The sequence below is a fragment of the Neophocaena asiaeorientalis genome, unplaced genomic scaffold (genome assembly GCF_003031525.2).
Source record: "Neophocaena asiaeorientalis asiaeorientalis breed wild unplaced genomic scaffold, Neophocaena_asiaeorientalis_V1.1 scaffold119, whole genome shotgun sequence".
NCBI classification, from domain to species: domain Eukaryota; kingdom Metazoa; phylum Chordata; class Mammalia; order Artiodactyla; family Phocoenidae; genus Neophocaena; species Neophocaena asiaeorientalis.
The window spans coordinates 6072-24439 of NW_020175821.1; the positions used below are offsets into that span (position 1 = coordinate 6072).

Genomic DNA, 18368 nt, shown 5'->3' on the forward strand with positions numbered 1-18368 from the left:
ACATTATTACACAGTATTATGAGTTTGTTCAATTTCTTTCACTTCTAGCACCTAAATGAAGCAAACTGCCATTGCAGGGAATGGAAAAGGAAACAGCATTGAACTTTCTACCATGGCAGTCTTTATTTCTTCCAGAACTCATTTTTCAAAACTCTTTATCTTCCCTCCTTTCTAATCAGAGTTTTCATATATTAGCCTAACAAAATATATCTTCTCTCACTTCTCAGAAAAATTTTACATTCATAAGATCTAATAGCATTTTTAAAAATCAACTCACCTGAAATTTATTTTTTAACACTGGAGAACAAGAGAAGTTTTTGAAAGTGTTCTTTAAAATATCTCTATCCGTTTAAAACCTATTTTTCTTTTAAATTTTATAACCGTCATACTTTCTCTTTGTATGTATATAACTTCACTATACATCCATTAGTTAGAGATTATAATAATAAAGACCTTAATTCAGACTTGTAAATAAATATATTATATTTAAAGAAATCTTTTCAGCATAATATTCATCAACTGATTCTTACTTTGCTTCAATTTATGGAGATCACCGGCTCGATCCTTAGTAGCCTGCTTTAGAATACCTGCTTGAATTCTGGGTTCACTCTCCAAGTTAGGGCCTGGAATTAAATGTTGAAGAGGATTGGAAGGCTTCTGTTTTGAAGTTCTGGGGTTTCCATTGTGGTTTACATGAGAATCTATGGCATAAAAACATCAAATTAAGGTCATATTTTGCAGAAGAATTTCATAAGATGTATCTGAGAAAAGGTAAGACACTTATCTGATACTGGGTAGTCAGGTAGCTTTTTTTTAAAGCTTTATTTCATTTCTTTAATCAAATCTTATAACCATTGTGATTTTAGTTGTGTGAAGGTTACTAATCATTCCCAGGTGGGTATCTTTAGTATTGATTATAAACCTATTCATCAATGGAATATACATCAATAGTAGAAACCCAAAGATTAAAATGGCAGTGATACCTGTAACTTTTCTTCCCTCCAAATTCTATATTGCTGTCAGAAATCTCCAAAATCCAATAAGGCTTTTAGAATTTCTAATCTTAAAGTTATTTTCATCTACACAGCGACATAACTGCTAACTCTTGATTCTTTCTTATTAGTATCTCCTGGATATAACTTTTCTTTCCCCCACCTCCCTTTTTAACTCATCAAAGCCTCGATTTAGATCTTTATTACAATTAATTTTAATCATACCAATTCTCATTTTAGGGGAACATTTCTGTAAAACTGAGTAGGTATTCAGTAGAAAACACACAGATAAGTACAGAGTAGGGAGTTTAATACAGGCGGATCTCATTTTATAGAAGGCCTCTGTGAGATAAACTTGAACACATTTTGGAGAAGGTAAAGACATATATACTGGTAGTGATGAAAGGGAACGTAGTACAGAGTGGCAGAACAAATAATTCTCCCACTCTTAATAGTCCAGTAGACAAAGTTCATTTTGTAATGATCTCTCCCTGAGCTTTTTTTTTTTTACCTCCCCATATCGTCAAGTCCGTTCTCTAGTATGTCTGTGTCTTTTTTCCCGTCTTACCCCTAGGTTATTCATGACATCTTTTTTCCTCTAAATTCCATTATCTGTTAGCATACGGTATTTGTCTTTCTCTTTCTGACTTACTTCACTCTGTATGACAGACTCTAGGTCTATCCACCTCATTACAAATAGCTCAATTTTGTTTCTTTTTATGGCTGAGTAATATTCCATTGTATATATGTGCCACATCTTCTTTATCCATTCATCCGATGATGGGCACTTAGGTTGTTTCCATCTCTGGGCTATTGTAAATAGAGCTGCAATGAATCTCCCTGAGCTTTTATCAGTCGTTTGACAATATACAAAGTTAACTAGAATAATGAATGATACTTCACTGTGCTGCTAAATGACACGTTTTATTCACTATGTAACAATACATGACCAGAAAATTGATTTTCAAATGGAATTTTAAGAATAAGACTTCATACCTGGAACCATATTTGGGGAGAGAGGTTGTCCAGTTGGAAGATGGGAGATTACTTGATGACTTTCATATTGAGAAAAGGAAACAGGGGGTTTCTTTAAAGCTAAAATTAAAAACAGATCCATATTATTCCCCATGATATTTTGGTTTCTAAATACCAATCACCATGAATCTGTTTACATTGCACTAATCCTATGATGCTTACTCTAATTTTGTAATCCTTATAATTGGTATATTAACTAACTAATTTATGGTTACTAATTGATATATTGCACCATCCATCACAGATTTTGATGATCAATAAATCTGACCAGAATACAAGATAGGAATTCTGTCTTGTTCATCACTATATCCCCAATACCTAGAATAGTGCCTGGCATATAACAGGAGCTCAATTAAAATTTGATGAATGAATAAATAAATGAATCTCTTCAGATACAGTGAGACCTTTTTATATGGATAGCATAAATAAAAATTGACATTTATAGATTAGGCAAAGCTATGAGAATATGCTACTCTAAGCTGCTCAGATTTTAAATAAAAACTAAATATGACTGATTCAACAAGTTCAGATTTTAGTTTTGAAAAGGGAATTTTTTTTTAACATCTTTATTGGAGTATAATTGCTTTACAATGGTGTGTTAGTTTCTGCTTTATAACAAAGTGAATTAGTTATACATATACATATGTTCCCATATCTCTTCCCTCTTGTGTCTCCCTCCCAAATTTACATTCCCACCAGCAGTGCAAGAGTGTTCCTGAAAAGGGAATTTTTAAGTTTTGTACAAAAAGCTTTACTAGCCAAGATGTACTTATTTAGAGCTGGGACTTTCTTCTCCCTTAAGAAATAAAGGCAATAGGGAAAGAGATCATTTTTCACTCACTCCACTGCAACCTTGGGCAGCTTAATGTGACAGAAAGGCAGAGAGCAAGAAGGAAACTAGAGAGAAGGCAAACAGATAAAGAGAAAAAAAAATAGAGAGCCCATCTATAAGATATGGTTAGTGGCACATTTTATTCTTCTAAAACTTTGGTGTGGCAGACACGATGCTTTGTGACCCCATTTCATTATATTTTTCCTAGGCACAGAGGAAGATAAGCCTTCCTTACTTTTATGTGCCACGAAACTGGGTTCTAACTGTAAGAATGTAAGTGAAACAGAATGTAAGTGAAACAGAATGAGCCACTTCCAACTATGCCAATAAAATCTTCTGTGCAAATCACCTACAATCTCTCTTCCCTTCTGTCACAAATTAGGAGGCTACATATGAGGATAGTGGCATCAAATAATGGAAGAGGACACTGCTTAGAGAGAGCTGCAAAGAGAATCATGCAACCTGCATCAGTCTGTAATGTGAACAATAAATGAAACTTTATTGCTTTAAGCAATTGCAATTTGGGGATTATTTGTTAGTACATAACAGCCTCGTCAGTCCTAACTAGTATACTTGGGTTATTTTTATAATCCTAAGTTTATTTCGCTGACTGTATTTCATTTATTATTATATAGATTTCTAAACTTAAGGACCCAAGAAGTTTAAAATTCACTCTAAGAAAGCAACCCATTCAAATTTACAGAAAGTTGAGGTTTTCTATATCTTACTGTGTTCCCCCATTTCCTTGTTCGTATTGCCAGCTGCAATGCCCAACACTCACCACTGCACGTAAGACAGCTAAATAACAACAATCAGCTAACATCTTTAAAGAGCAGTACTTTCCCAGGTTTAACACCATTTTGATTTGCTAACAGACTCTGAGGACAACTAAGCATCTGGTAGATATACTGGAAAGAGAAGTCAGTCACAATGTACAAACTTGTGGATCACTGTTGGACCCTAGCTGGCTCCAGTACTATATAAACCAAAAGACAAGAGAGGGTACTTTCAATACTAAACAGGAAGTGATCATACATGTTCTTAGCTTTATTTAATAATGCCTCCTGCCCAAGAACAAGATGACTATTCAGAGGCAAAACTATGAAGATTTATATAGGTAGAAAAAGCTGGATTAAAAAGAGCCTTTATATATGGGTTCGATCCCTGGTTGGGCAACTAAGATCCCACATGCCATGTGGTGCAGCCAAAAAAAAAAAGAGTCTTTATAAAACATCCAGAGGAGTTTAGAACTGATATACAGGCATACCTTTGTATTGCAGGTTCAGTTCTAGACCACTGCAATAAAGTGAATATCACGATAAAGCGAGTTGCATGCATGTTTTTGGTTTCCCAGTGCATATAAAAGTTATGTTTACACTATACAGTAGTCTATTAAGTGTACAGTAGAATTATGTCTAAAAATCAATGTGTACACAACTTAATTTAAAAATACTTCATTGTTAAAAAATACTAAACATTACCTGAGCCTTTAGCAAGTCGTAATCTTTTTGTTGGTGGAAGGTTTGAAATATTGCAAGAATTACCGAAATGTGACACAGAGGCAATGAAAAGAGCAAATGTTGTTGGGAAAATGGCACTGATAGATTTGCTTGACAAAGGATTGCCACAAACCTTCAATTTGTAAAAAAACACGATCTGTGAAGTACTGTAAAGCTAAGCACAATAAAACACGGCGTGTCTGTAGCAGAAACTATACAGTCAAGCCTTGACATCCATGGGGGACTGGTTCCAGGACACCTGACCCCACCCTCATGCTCAAGTCCCTTAGTCAGTCTTCCTTATTCATGGTTCTGCATCTGAGGATTCAAACAATCACGGAGTGCAAATACAGTATACAATCTGAGGCTGGTTGAATCCACCAAGGAGGAACCTGAGGACATGACTGTGGTAATATGGAGCCTTATAAGTTTGACGTGAATTACTACATTTCTGTAAAAATTTATAAAAATATAAATGGGAAGAAATTTAAAATGAGCTGTAATTCCACCACTTAAAGATAACCACTGCTACCATTTCAAGATTATCTGTTTTGTTTGTTTTTTTCTGTACATTACACCATATACCATAAACAAAATTAGGATACCATCATATATACTATCTTATAATCTGATTTTTTATTTAATATTTTATATACATTTTTCTATGTCATCCCATTTTCTTCTACAGCATTCCTAAATGGTAGTACTGAATCAAAACTTCCAACTTACTAGGTTTGGCTAGAAAGATCTGGGTAAAGAATTGCCACAAGGACTTTAGAGTGCCATAAACTGCATCAGCTAAGCTAGTTGGTGGACAGACTTTTACTACTTAGGAAAAAGTAATGTGTGTTCTGTAAACACTTTGGTTTCTATGCTTTCACTGTGACTTTTTTGTTTATTTTCTTAGAAAAGTTCCTTTAAAAAAAACTCCAGCCTTTTTCTTTTGTTGAACTAAGGGGAGAGGTGATTTATTTATATCCAGGACAAGACAGAGGCTTTCCCAGGAGCCAGAATTAACAGTTACAGTTAGTGGTACCAAAACAAATGAAGATCCGGAAAATTACTAGTGGACTTGGACACAAAATAAGACTGCTAATCTTGCTCTCCGATTTTGGATAGGATTCTTCAGACTTTTTTTCTATACACATTCAAGTATCTAATTTTTCCTCCACAAAAATGAAATTATATTGTACGTGCTTCCTTGTAACCTGCTTTTTTTCATTAAAAAAATCATAGGTATATTGGGAATTCCCTGGCAGCCCAGTGGTTAGGACTCTGCACTTTCATTGCCGGGGGCCCAGGTTCAATCCCTGGTTGGGGAACTAAGATCCCACAAGCCACATGGCTGGGCCAAAAAACAAAAAAAAAATCATAGATATATGTATATGTTAATAAAAACAGCTCAACACTATCTTTTTTAATGACTACATATCACATCTATGGATAAAACACATTTAATGAACTAATAAGCTTACCTATAACATTTATATGGTCTTCAATTTATTATTATAAATAATTTTATGGTGCGAATTTTTGTAACTACATGATAGAGTGAGTTCTCAGGGAAGTACTAAACACTAGGTCAATGACTATGTGTACTTATTAAACAAATTAAGAGAAACAATAAATGTGAGCTCAAAGACAACTGAAGTCTGGGAAAGAATTAAGACACTGAAAAGAATGCAAACAATTATATATGATATTAAACTTATAATCTGTGATATACTTTACTCAGGTCCTCTCCATTGACGACCACTGAGAGCCAGGGGAAAACATACAAGTCAACAGAGAATAGCATGCTGCTATCAGATAATATCATGAATAACTAGGCTGTTAAAATATATATCATTGATAAAGCCATTATTAAGCAAAATTACCAAACATAAAATGGTGAAACCTATTTAACATAAAGATAAAATACCGGATACACTAGAGCACATAGCTTTTATCCTACCACTATGATACTGGGTTTTGTCTTTTTTATAAAGGAGAGCTATCAAATATGGAAATTCAATCTTTCAGCAATACTTTATTTTTACATCTTTATTAGAGTATAAGTGCTTTACAATGGTGTGTTAGTTTCTGCTTTATAACAAATTGAATCAGTTATACATATACATATGTTCCCATATCTCTTCCCTCTTGCGTCTCCCTCCCTCCAACCCTCCCTATCGCACCCCTCCAGGCGGTCACAAAGCACTAAGCTGCTCTCCCTGTGCTATGCGGCTGCTTCCCACTAGCTATCACAGCGGGCAACCTTCAGCAATACTTATTAAGTGCGTACTGTATGCTAAGCACTGTTCTAAAAATCTGGAGATTCAACGGTGGACAAAACAGACCAAGTTATATAACAAGTAAATTTAAAAGTATGTACATGGGGTGACCCAACACTGAAGCCTGCCTGGGCTCTTTGGTAGGGCTGGTGGCAGACTCTGGGAGGGCTCACGCTGGGGGTTGCTTCCCCAAACTTCTGCTGCCGGTTTCCTTGTCCTCACGGTGAGCCACGGCGACCCCCCACCTCTGCAGGAGACCCTCCAACAGTAGCAGATTCCACATATAAGCGATATATGATATTTGTCTCTCCGTGCCTGAGTTGCTTCACTTAGTATGATAGTCTCTGGGTCCATCCATGTTACTGCAAATGGTATTATTTCTTTCTTAATGGCTGAATAATATTCCACTGGTATGTACCACATCTTCTTTGTCCATTCGTCTGTCAGTGGATATTTGGGTTGCTTCCATGTCTTGGCTATTGTGAACAGCGCTGCAGTGAACACTGGGGTGCATGTATCCTTTCAAACCATGTTTTCCTCTGGGTGTGGGCCCAGGAGTGGGATTGCTGGATTGTATGGTAGCTCTAGTTTTGGTTTTTGGGTAAACCTCCATACTGTTCTCCATAGTGGCTGTACCAATTTATATTCCCACCAACAGCATAGGAGGGTTCCCTTTTCTCCACACCTTCTCCAGCGTTTGTTGTTCGTAGACTTTTTGATGATGGCCGTTCTGAATGGTGTGGGGTGATAACTCATAGTGGTTTTGATTTGCATTTCTCTAATGATTGGTGATGTTGAGCATCTTTTCATGTTAAAGACAATATATTTTTAACAATATTCACCAGATCCAATCAGCCCTTGATTTATTTCTATTGTATTAAAATGCTATTTTACACTTGAAACTAATATAAAATTGTAAATCAACCACACTTCAATAAATTAATTAATTAAATGCTACTTTAAAAAAAAGTATGTACAGAATATAATATAAATGTCAGAGTGAAAATGTTATGCATAAAGTAAAACAGGGACGTGTGATAGAGAGTAGTGGGACACTCTATTCTAGTTGGTTGGTCAGGGGAGGTATTTCTGAAGAAGACATATTTGAGCAGAGGTATGAATGAAACATGAAGGAAGACTATTCAGGCAGAGATCAGTAAGTACAAAGGCCTTGAGACAGGAACATGCACAGCACATCTGAGGAAATGCAAACAAAGCAGTGGAGGGAAAGCCTAGAAATGAAGTCAGAGAGGAGAGGAGGAGCCATATTAGAGACAACGAACAATAAAAAATGTTAGGATAGGTAGTTAGGGGGCTGAGGGCTGGTACTAAACTGGTAATTCCAAAGGAAGCAGTAATAGTACTAATTATAATAATAGTAGCTCCCGCTTTCTGAATACTTAGTATGAACCAGGCAATAATCTCATGTCACTCTCAAATCTATCTGAGATAGATATCCCCTTTCACAGATGAGGAACTGAAACTCATGACAGTAGAGATGAGACATACCTCTCACTTGACTTAAAAATTCAAAGTAGTCATTTCTGGAGAACCTGGCTGATATGCTTACAAAAGGTAATAGGAAGTTTAGGGCTAATCCTCCTCAACTTCTCTATTAGCCCTCAGCTGCAGTCTTTACCCTGAGAACCAAAAAAGAAGTATATTTGCCTTTCACTCTCATTTTCTTATTTCAGTGACAGCTACAATCTTTAAAATGTTCACATTCCTAGTTTTCTGCCTTACAGGGCTTCACAACCCAGTGCCTGTGACGATGGAGAAGGAATATGGCACTAGTAACCAGTGGTGCTCAAATCTGGCAACACTTTAGTTTTACAGATACCACCCCGGACATACTGAATATCGGGATGGTACCTACGTATCTGTATTTATTAAAAGCTCCAAACGTGGTTCTGTTGCACAGCTAAGAGAATAAAAGATAGAATAAAAAGCATGGGCTTTAGAGTTAGACCAGGGCTCAAATCATGGCTCTGTAATTTATTAACTGTAAGACTTTAGTGCCTAACTTCTTAAAGCCTCAGTCTTCATCTGAAAAACAGGGATAATGCCATCTGCCTTGCATGATCAATGTGGGAAATAAGTGAGAATATTTGCTAATAGATTATGATAGATGCCTAGAAAATAGTAGGTGTTCAACATATACTAAGTATTTAGAGTTGTCAAAGTTAAGCATTTATCACTAAAATGAAAAAAGAATCCAAGATTCAGGTTGAGGAAACAAAAACATTTAAATGTAAAACTACCAGCCCTAACCAATTTATTGAGCCTCCTGATTACACAGTTTGCTCACACTTAGGAATCCTGATGAATGTTTACTTATAGTAATGTTTCTGGAAGTTCACGAAACTCTGATCAGTAATTACCCATTAAAATAGTAATCATTCAGAAGCATGAATGCTCAATACAAAACAATGATGTAACATTCTTATGTTATTTTGTTCTGCGTACATAAACAGATGTAACATGTTTGTAACTGCTCAAATGTTGACCAGTGGAGCCATCTCAGCCCTCTAAGAAATACAGGTACATGTCTATAGAGACTATTAAAATGATGTTCTCATATGGCTTCTAAGACCTGGTCTGTGAACTCAAAATTCCTTCATACTTAAAAATCCATTTATATAATTTAAAAAGAATAACATGGACTTCCAATGCTAGCCATGATGTAATAACCAGTACTGGACTTACCCTCTCTCACATCCTAAACAATTTTTAATATGGACAAAATAGATAAAGCATTGGACAACCAGAGTACAAGACCAATTCTTAAAAGAAGCGATATACATGAGATGAACAGTCTCAGTGAGCAGAGGAAGCAGATTGGGCTGCTGAGGTGGCTGGAACCTGTAGGACAGAATACTATAGAAAAAGAAGCTGTGTGAAATGGGGGACAGAAATCTGCATGGATAGTCCCCTTGGGTCTCTGGCCAAGACCTGGGCTGTGTATACATACGGTGAGATTCTATGGGGCCTAACACACAGTACCTGCTGCAGGGCTGAGAGCTGAACAAAAAAAACAGAGGTCATGTAGCACTTGGAGACGACTGGATCTCCGGCCCACAGTACAGAATCTTCACTGAGCATCTTGGGCATTCAAATGAAATGCTAAAAGTCTACTTTAAAAGAAGGGATCACACCTTAGAGTTAAGGGCCATGTCCTCAGACTAAGAACAAAATCAACACTGACCTGCCCAAACAAAGCATAAAACCAAGCCTAACAGATTTAACTGTCTGTAACTTAACTGTCTGCAAGAAAAAAACTCAGCACCCTTTAAAAGAAGACAACAAAATCCATTCATACAGTACACGATAAAGTTACTAAGCATATAAAGAAATAGGCAATACCACCCGTAATCAAGAAAAAAAGCAATCAACAGAAACAGACTCAAAAATGATCCATTTGTATAAACTAGCAAACAAGGACTGGTAAACAACTGTTTTACACACACAAACACACACACACACACACAAAGATTTAAAGGGAAAGATAGGGATATCCAACAGAGAAGTGGAAACTAAAACAAGAACCAAATGGAAATTTTAGAGCTGAAAATACATCTGAAATGAAAAACTACACTAGATGGGTTCTGAACAGCAGTCTAAACACTGCAGAAAAAGGGGTCAATGAACTTGAAGACAAATCAAAGACATTAAAAAGTTGAAAGAGAAAAATTATTGTAAAAAAATGAACAAAAACTTCAGTGACATGTGGGACAATATCAAGCAGTCTGCAATGCATGTACTTTGAGTCTTAGGGAAAAAATAGGGCAGAAAAATTTCTAAATAATATTCAAATTTGAATAAAGGCTGAAAATTCACCAAATTTGGTGAAAAATATCACCCCCCAGATTAAATAACCTCAGGGAATTCCAAGCAGAATAAGTACAAAGAAAAACGAGACCAAGGCACACCTTAGTCAAACTGATAAAAATGAAAACTAAAGAGAAAAATTTTAAAGCAGTTAGAGAAAACGAATACACACTAATACAAAAGCACAACAGAAAGAATAATGGTTGACTTAGAATCATTGTTGGCTAGAAGGCAATGGAACTGTGTCTTTAAAGGGCTGAAAGAAAAAAAAACAACCATATTTCTATATCCAGTAAAAATATCCCTCAAAATAAGTATGAAATAAAAATGTTTTCAGATAAACAAGAGTTGGAAAAATTTGTTGCTAGAAGACCTGCATTTCAAGAAATGCTTAAGGAAGTTCTTCAAGCTGAAGGGAAAATGATAATCAAGATAGAAATTAGAATCCATGGGAAGGAATAATGAGCACTGTTTAAGTGGTAAGTATGTGGTAAATATAAGAGACCATAATATTTTCTTCTCCCATTTTCTTAAAAGGTTTTTTTAAAAAAATTATTTATTCATAATTTTGGCTGCCTTAGGTTTTTGTTGCTGCACGTGGGCTTTTCTCTAGTTGCAGCGAGTGGGGGCTACTCTCCGTTGCGGTGCACGGGTTTCTCATTGCGGTGGCTTCTCCTGTGGCAGAGCACGGGCTCTAGGCACGCGGGCTTCAGTAGTTGTGGCTTGCGGGCTCAGTAGTTGTGGCTCGCAGGCTCTACAGCACAGGCTCAGTAGTTGTGGTGCACGGGCTTAGCTGCTCTGCGGCATGTGGGATCTTCCTGGACCAGGGCTCGAACCCATGTTCCCTGCATTGGCAGGCAGATTCTTAATCACTGCACCACCAGGGAAGCCCTTAAAAGGCTTTTTAAACCAAAGTAATAATGGAAACACTGGGATTTTTAACATATAGAAATACCATATATGATAACAACCGCACAAAGAATGAGGCAAAGTAAATGGAATTATATCTCTGTAAGGTTCTAACATTTTACCTGAAGTAGTACAATACTATTTCTAATTATACCATGATACGTATAGGATGCATATAGTAATCCCTAGAATAACCACTAAAACACAATACTTTAGAAGTATAGTTTTTAAAAAGTGAGAGAAACAGGTACCAATTAAACCCTCAAACTCACTGAGTCCTATTCTATCCTATTCTCCCTGGATGATACTTGCTGGTTCAAGGCTATTTTGATTCCTTTTTTCTTAATTGTGGCCAATATAAATTGTGGCCCCATAAAATATGACACTGAAAGAAATGTCTTTCAATTATAAACCAAATGTATCATTAGAAGTTTATGTAATTATGTACCTTTACTAGCAGTTTCCAGGAATATGTACAATTTGATAATGTGCTAGTATTTCTCCCCTACAACAACAATAAAAAATGCCCAATTTTACCTGATTTGTTTCTTCTATAACAGGGATCTTTGAAAACTTTTTCTTAAAGCGCTAGATAGTGAATATTTTAAGCTTGTAGTCCATACTCAATTCTGCTGTTCTAGCACAAAAGCAGTCACTGACAATACACAACAAATGAGCATGGTAATATTCAGTAAAACTATTTATTAAAACAGGCAACCAATCTGTAGTTTGCCAATTTCTGTTTTACAAGATGCCTAAAAGTCTATTTACAATGATTTAATTTGTTAAAGTATTTTAATGTGTTTTTATAAATTTATATAATTTTTCCTCTAAAAGCTCTAAACTTTAGAGAAAGAACCTTTGCCCCCCCAAAAAAGATTAACTACACTGCTTCTTTAAAACATAATTTTCTTTTTTCTTCTCTCAAATATTGCTATAATTATCTCTCTTTAATTTTTAAAAAAATATTTATTTTTGAATAGGTATTTAATAAAATTACCTCATAAAAGTTTGAAACCAACATTCAAAAGGTTATATAATGAAAAGTCCCCTTTTCATCTCTGTCCTCAGTCTTCTTCCCCAGAAACAAACCCTATTACCAGTTTCAATTAGAGCAGCACTATCCAATAGGACTTTTTGCAATGATGGAGACGTTCTATATCTGTGCTGTCCAATACAATAGCCAGTAGCCACGGTGACTATTAAGCCCTTGAAGTGTGGCTAAGTTTGATCAAGGAACTGAAATTTTAGTTTTATTTAAGTTTAATGAATTTAAATAGCTACATGTGACCAGCGGCTAATGTACTGATATTAGGCAGTACAGACCTAGAGAATCCTCTGAGAGCAGTGGTGTTCTAGGTTGGCTACATAATACAATCACTTAAGAAGCATTTAAACATTCAGAGCCCTAGCCGCAACTCAGATCAAATATATAAAAATCTCTGGAGTGGGACTCAGGCATCGGTTTTTTTTTTTTCTTTTTTAACTCCCCAGTGATTCCAATATATGGCCACGGTAGAAATCTTCTGTTCTAGAAAGTTAATTATCTTATAAATAGAGTAGCTCTACCTAGAAAGAAAAGCAAACTTTTAGAAAACCAAAAAGTTTTTCTTTATAAATTATTAATTATAAAAGAACTTCTGACTGCTTAGGTACATAAAAATCTTTATAACTTTATGAGGTTTTCCCCAAAGTAGACCATTAGAGGCAATTTTTACTGAGATTAACTAGATCTTAAAACTAGAAAGAAGTTTCCAAGTAAGAAATAAGATTTTCCTCTCTGTTGATATGCATGATATGGAAAAGGTATTTGCATTACATACTATTAAGGAACTCTTAAAAATCAATAAGGAAAATACTAACAATCCAATAGAAAAATGGGCAAAAATGATTACCATGCAAATCACAGAAGAAGGCAACAAAAATGGCCAATAAACATACGAAGAGATGTTTAACGTCACTCATACTAAGGCAAATTTAAGGTACCATTTCAGATTGGCAAAAAGTTTAAAGTATAGCAAACCCAAATATTAGTTGAGGATGTGGATAAACAAAAACTGTCATATATTACTAGCAAAAGTGTAAACTGATATAAGTATAGTAAAGCTGAAGATACTCTATAATGTAAGAATTCTACTTTTAAGTTCATATCCTTGTGCACAGCTTTGCAACTACTGTGCTGGGAATTGTTTACAGACTACCAGTGTGTTGACCTACTGATCTCCTCAACCCTCAGTGACTGGGTAGGACTTGGGACAGCTAGATCTCTAGGCCTGTCCTCTAGTCAGCAACAAGCTCACCTTTTAATCTCAATGTACTAATCAAATACTAGAAGTATCCAGAGACTCTCAGGTGCGGAAGAAGATATACATGAGAATGTCCACTGTAGTATTTGTTTGAAATAACAACAACAAAATAAACACCTGGAAGTGGCCTAATTGTTTATTATATATGAATAGATAAATTGTGGTATATTTATACAGTGAAATAATTATAACTGTTAAAAAGCCACAGGTATAACGCAGGTAAGTCTCAAAAGCATAATACCAATGGGAAAAAAAAGTTGCAGAATCATATAAACAATGACATCATTTATTTAAAGTTTAAGAAAGCAAATAAAACAATACTTCATAGTTTTACAGATGTTTACAAGTGCAGTAAAAGTCGAAAAACATGTATGGAAATTGATACACACCAATCTCAGCACAGTAGTTACCTCTGGGGAAGAAGAGACAGGATTGAGATCTGGAGGGTACACAGGCAGGCTTCAGTTTATCAGTAATGTTTTATTTCTTTAACGATAACATCAATAACAGAAATATCTGAAACTAATGTGGCAAAATGTTACATTATCTTTGTGTATTTTTTTTAAAGGGCAGTGGATACTTGAGTATTCACTATGTTATTTTCTATCTTTTTCTGTATGTTTGGAATGTTTCTGAATCTAAAAAAGTTTAAAAACTAGTGATATAAATATGTAACTGCCTAACATCACAGGTGCCTAAAATATCCAGGTCAAGAAGGTAATGGGTTAAACTACAAGACTCCTGTAAAATCTTGTGACAAGCTCCAAATCAACATTAAAAACAAACAAAACAGGGTCTCCCTGGTGGCGCAGTGGTTGAGAGTCCGCCTGCCGATGCAGGGGACACGGGTTCGTGCCCAGGTCCGGGAGGATCCCACATACCGCTGAGCGGCTGGGCCCGTGAACCATGGCCGCTAAGCCTACTCGTCTGGGGCCTGTGCTCCACAGCGGGAGAGGCCGCAGCAGTGAGAGGCCCGAATACCGCAAAAAACAAAACAAAACCAAAACCCATTAAGGTTTTTAGCTCTATGGCTTTGGAAGCTGAGAAGCTGAAGCATCGTGCTAACCATAGGCGCATGCTATATAGCCCTTTACTGTTTCAGAGCTGTATTTTAAGATAGTTCAGCACTGCTCTGCTATAGTTTCTAGTACAGTCTTGGCTATCGTAAACAAAACTGCTATTAACACATAAGGGTCTGTTTTTAAATTACAAGGATGGAAAAAAAAATACAAGGATGAACTGTTCTTCCTTCTACTTCCTCTGTGGGATTATTGCCTCATTAGGGACTCCACATACACACCAGAACTTGTACTGGCATTAAGAATTATGACATAGATTACTTCAGGGAGAAAAGACAATACTCAGTAAAAGGAGTGACAAGGAGATAAAAATATGTTTCTAATAATATAAAATAATCATGGTAATAACAACAGCAGCTAAGATTTATATAGCACAGGCTATATGTCAGGCACACTGTTCTTAGTGCTTTACATTTAAACCTCACATCCACCCTATGAGGTTGAAACTGTTGTCCTATTTCACTGATAAGGATAAGGGCAAATAAATGATCACATGCCTGTTAAAAGACAGAGCCAAGGGTCTGAATCCAGCAGTTTGACTCTAGAGACCATTGCTCCACTGCTAAAGATATTCTGGTAATTCAGCCATACACATTTACTGGGACCTTGCCATGTTTACCATACTGAGAGCTCAAGGTACGAAGGTACAACATGGCTCTCCTTTATGTTTGCATCTAACTAGACTCTACAGCTCAAAGTTTCTTTTCAGGGGCTTCCCTGGTGGCGCAGTGGTTGGGAGTCCGCCTGCCGATGCGGGGGACGCGGGTTCGTGCCCCGGTCTGGGGGGATCCCGCATGCCGCGGAGTGGCTGGCCCGTGACCCATGGCTGCTGAGCCTGCGCGTCCGGACCCTGTGCTCCGCAACGGGAGAGGCCACAGCAGTGAGAGGCCCGCATAGCGCAAAAAAAAAAAAAAAGTTTCTTTTCACCAGTGACTATATCAAAATAATTTTTATACTGAAAACAATTCTCTAAATAATTAAGGATAACTGTTATGAACAATGATTCTCAAAGCAAACACCAACAATTCAAAGAGGTTCAAAAATTAATCCAGAAGACTTCTGGTTTCTGGTTCTGCATACAAGGAGCTCAGAAGTTGCCACTCTATCCTAACAACAAGAAAAAAGCTAAACAGTCTGAAAAATCAACAACTCTTCTTGGGTCCATAAGAAAGAGTAGGACACAGGGCAAACTACTACCACCATGATGAGAGGGACAGGCAAATATGGGAGTCTTGGTTTACAAGAGAGACTAATGAACAGAAACTGCCATAGAAGGCAGTGACGGTACCAAAACCTGAACTGTAACTAATTAATTGCCAGAGGCTCAGTATGGGCAACTCATAGTTAAAACTCTAGGGGGACCCAGTCACAGAGGGGGCTCCCTCAAAGCTGTGAAATTTATCTCCAGGAGCTCAACTAGGTTCCCATAGTAAATACTGAGAAACATCCCCTCGGGCAGGGGGAGGGCAAAAGGAACCATTTTTGAAATACACCAAAGCACTCAGTTCTCTGTCTGCCCTCCGCAGAAACTAGTTGAACAGCGCCTAAACTGCTAGGGCATTATCAGAGTCTAAGTGACCTGGGGAAGGGAAATACCCAACTCCAGCCCACTCTAGCCACTCTGTCTCACCTAAGGGGGGAGGAAAAAAACTGAAACACTTGTGAAGTTCAGAGTCCAGAGACACAGGCTTGCTAAAAGCCTGGGACCTAACATAGGACTACAGAATGCTTTCCCTCCCCGACACCTCACCACCACATTACTAAAGACCTATTTACAACAGTTTCTTTTCCCTGGTATATCATGTTAAGGTATCAAGGAAAAATTACAAGGCACACTGAAAGGCGAAAAATGCAATTTGAAAAGAGTAAGCTTCAGAACCACACACAGCAGAAATGTTGCAATTAACAGACCAGGAATTTAAAACTGTAATTAATATGCTAAGAACTCTAATGGATAAAGCAGACAGCATGCAAGAATAGATAGGCAATATAAGTACAGAGACAGAAATCCTAGAAAGAATCAAAAAGCAATACTAGAGATCAAAAACACTGTAACAGAAATGAACAGTGCCTTTGATGGGTTTATTAGTAGACTGGAGAAGGCTGAGGAAAGAAGCTCTGAGCTAAAGGATATATCAATAGTATCCTCAAAAACTGAAAAGCAAAGAGGACAAAGACTGGAAAAAAACAGAACCAAATACCTAAGACAAGTACAAAAGGTGTAACATACGCATAATGAGAATACCAGAAGGAGAAGAGAGAAAAGAACAGAAGAAATATTTGAAATCATAATGACTGAGAATTTCCCCAAATAAATGTCAAACCCCAAACTACAGATCAAGGAAGCTCAGGGAACACCAAGCAGGATAAATGCCAAAACAAACAAACAAAAACTAAACAAAAAAACTGCTCCACAGTATATCATTTTCAAATTACAGAAAATCAAAGATAAAAAAAAATTAATTCACTTGTACACTGTTGGCGGGAATGTAAATTGGTGCAGCCACTGTGGAAAACACTATGGAGGTTTCTCAAAAAACTAAAAACAGAGCTACCATATGATCCAACAAATGAAAGGACTAATACTTCATGCATTTGGACCTCAGACACTCAGCAGTTTCAGCCACATACAATGAGCTATATAACCACAGAAGTGATCACAGAGATGGAAAAGGAACAAAAACAGCTAAGAAGGACCAAAGACGTGCTGTTTCTTCCTATTTTCCACCATAATATATTGCAGTCAGCAGGGAGGGGTACCTATGATAGCTAAGAAAAATAGAAAAACTGAATGTGATTAGGATAGCAGCAATGATACAGACCAAGTGGAAATGGACAAGAAGTAGACACATTAATGGAGAAAAAGATATACACTGAACAGAAGTAGCCATAAAAAGGGAAAAAAGTGAATAAGCTATTTAAAGTGTCGGGTGATTAACTGAAAAGAAACGCCAAGTCCTAAAAACCTATATAACGGTATTACTATGCCATATTAAAGCACATCAACAACACAGCAATCTAGGAACATTTAGCCTGAAAGAAATAAGCCACACATACTTTTAGTAAACATAAGTAACTAACATAGCATAACTGTCATGAGAAATAACTCTGAGTCATCAAGAAAAAGTTCAAATATGTTTGACGCTTTTTTCTTTATGCTTGACTCTTAAGGCAAAAACAAGTACTTTATACATTTTAGCAAAATTTTTCATAAAAATATATCCAAAACATTTATATCTTGAGTTAGTTAACTGGAAATATCAATCATCCAGATATCTGTGACTTTTCTCAGGTGTTACTCAGAAAAACAATAGTCACATGATGGGCTTCCCTGGTGGTGCAGTGGTTAAGAATCCGCCTGCCAGTGCAGGGGACACAGGTTCGAGCCCTGGTCCGGGAAGATCCCACATGCCGTGGAGCAACTAAGCCCGTGCACCACAACTACTGAGCCTGTGCTCTAGAGCCCGCGAGCCACAACTACTGAGCCCACATGCCACAACTACTAAAGCCTGCGTGCCTAGAGCCCATGCTCTGCAACAAGAGAAGCCACCGCAATAAGAAGTCCATGCACTGGGACTTCCCTGGTGGCGCAGTGGTTGAGAGTCTGCCTGCCGA

The 18368-nt window shown here is 36.9% G+C and overlaps 1 protein-coding gene across 1 annotated transcript in view; it reads right to left on the reverse strand.

The window, feature by feature from the left end:
• Window positions 1–530: 530 nt before the first annotated feature.
• GOLM2 (golgi membrane protein 2) overlaps window positions 531–18368 on the reverse strand; it is a gene marked incomplete at its 3' end in the record, with an annotated part of 73711 nt that continues 55873 nt past the window's right edge. The window contains exons 7-8 of the mRNA XM_024732595.1: window positions 1989–2087; window positions 531–701 (exon numbers count right to left, since the gene is read on the reverse strand). Of these exons, the coding sequence (XP_024588363.1) occupies window positions 531–701; window positions 1989–2087 (270 nt within the window). The remainder of the gene's footprint in view (window positions 702–1988; window positions 2088–18368) is intronic.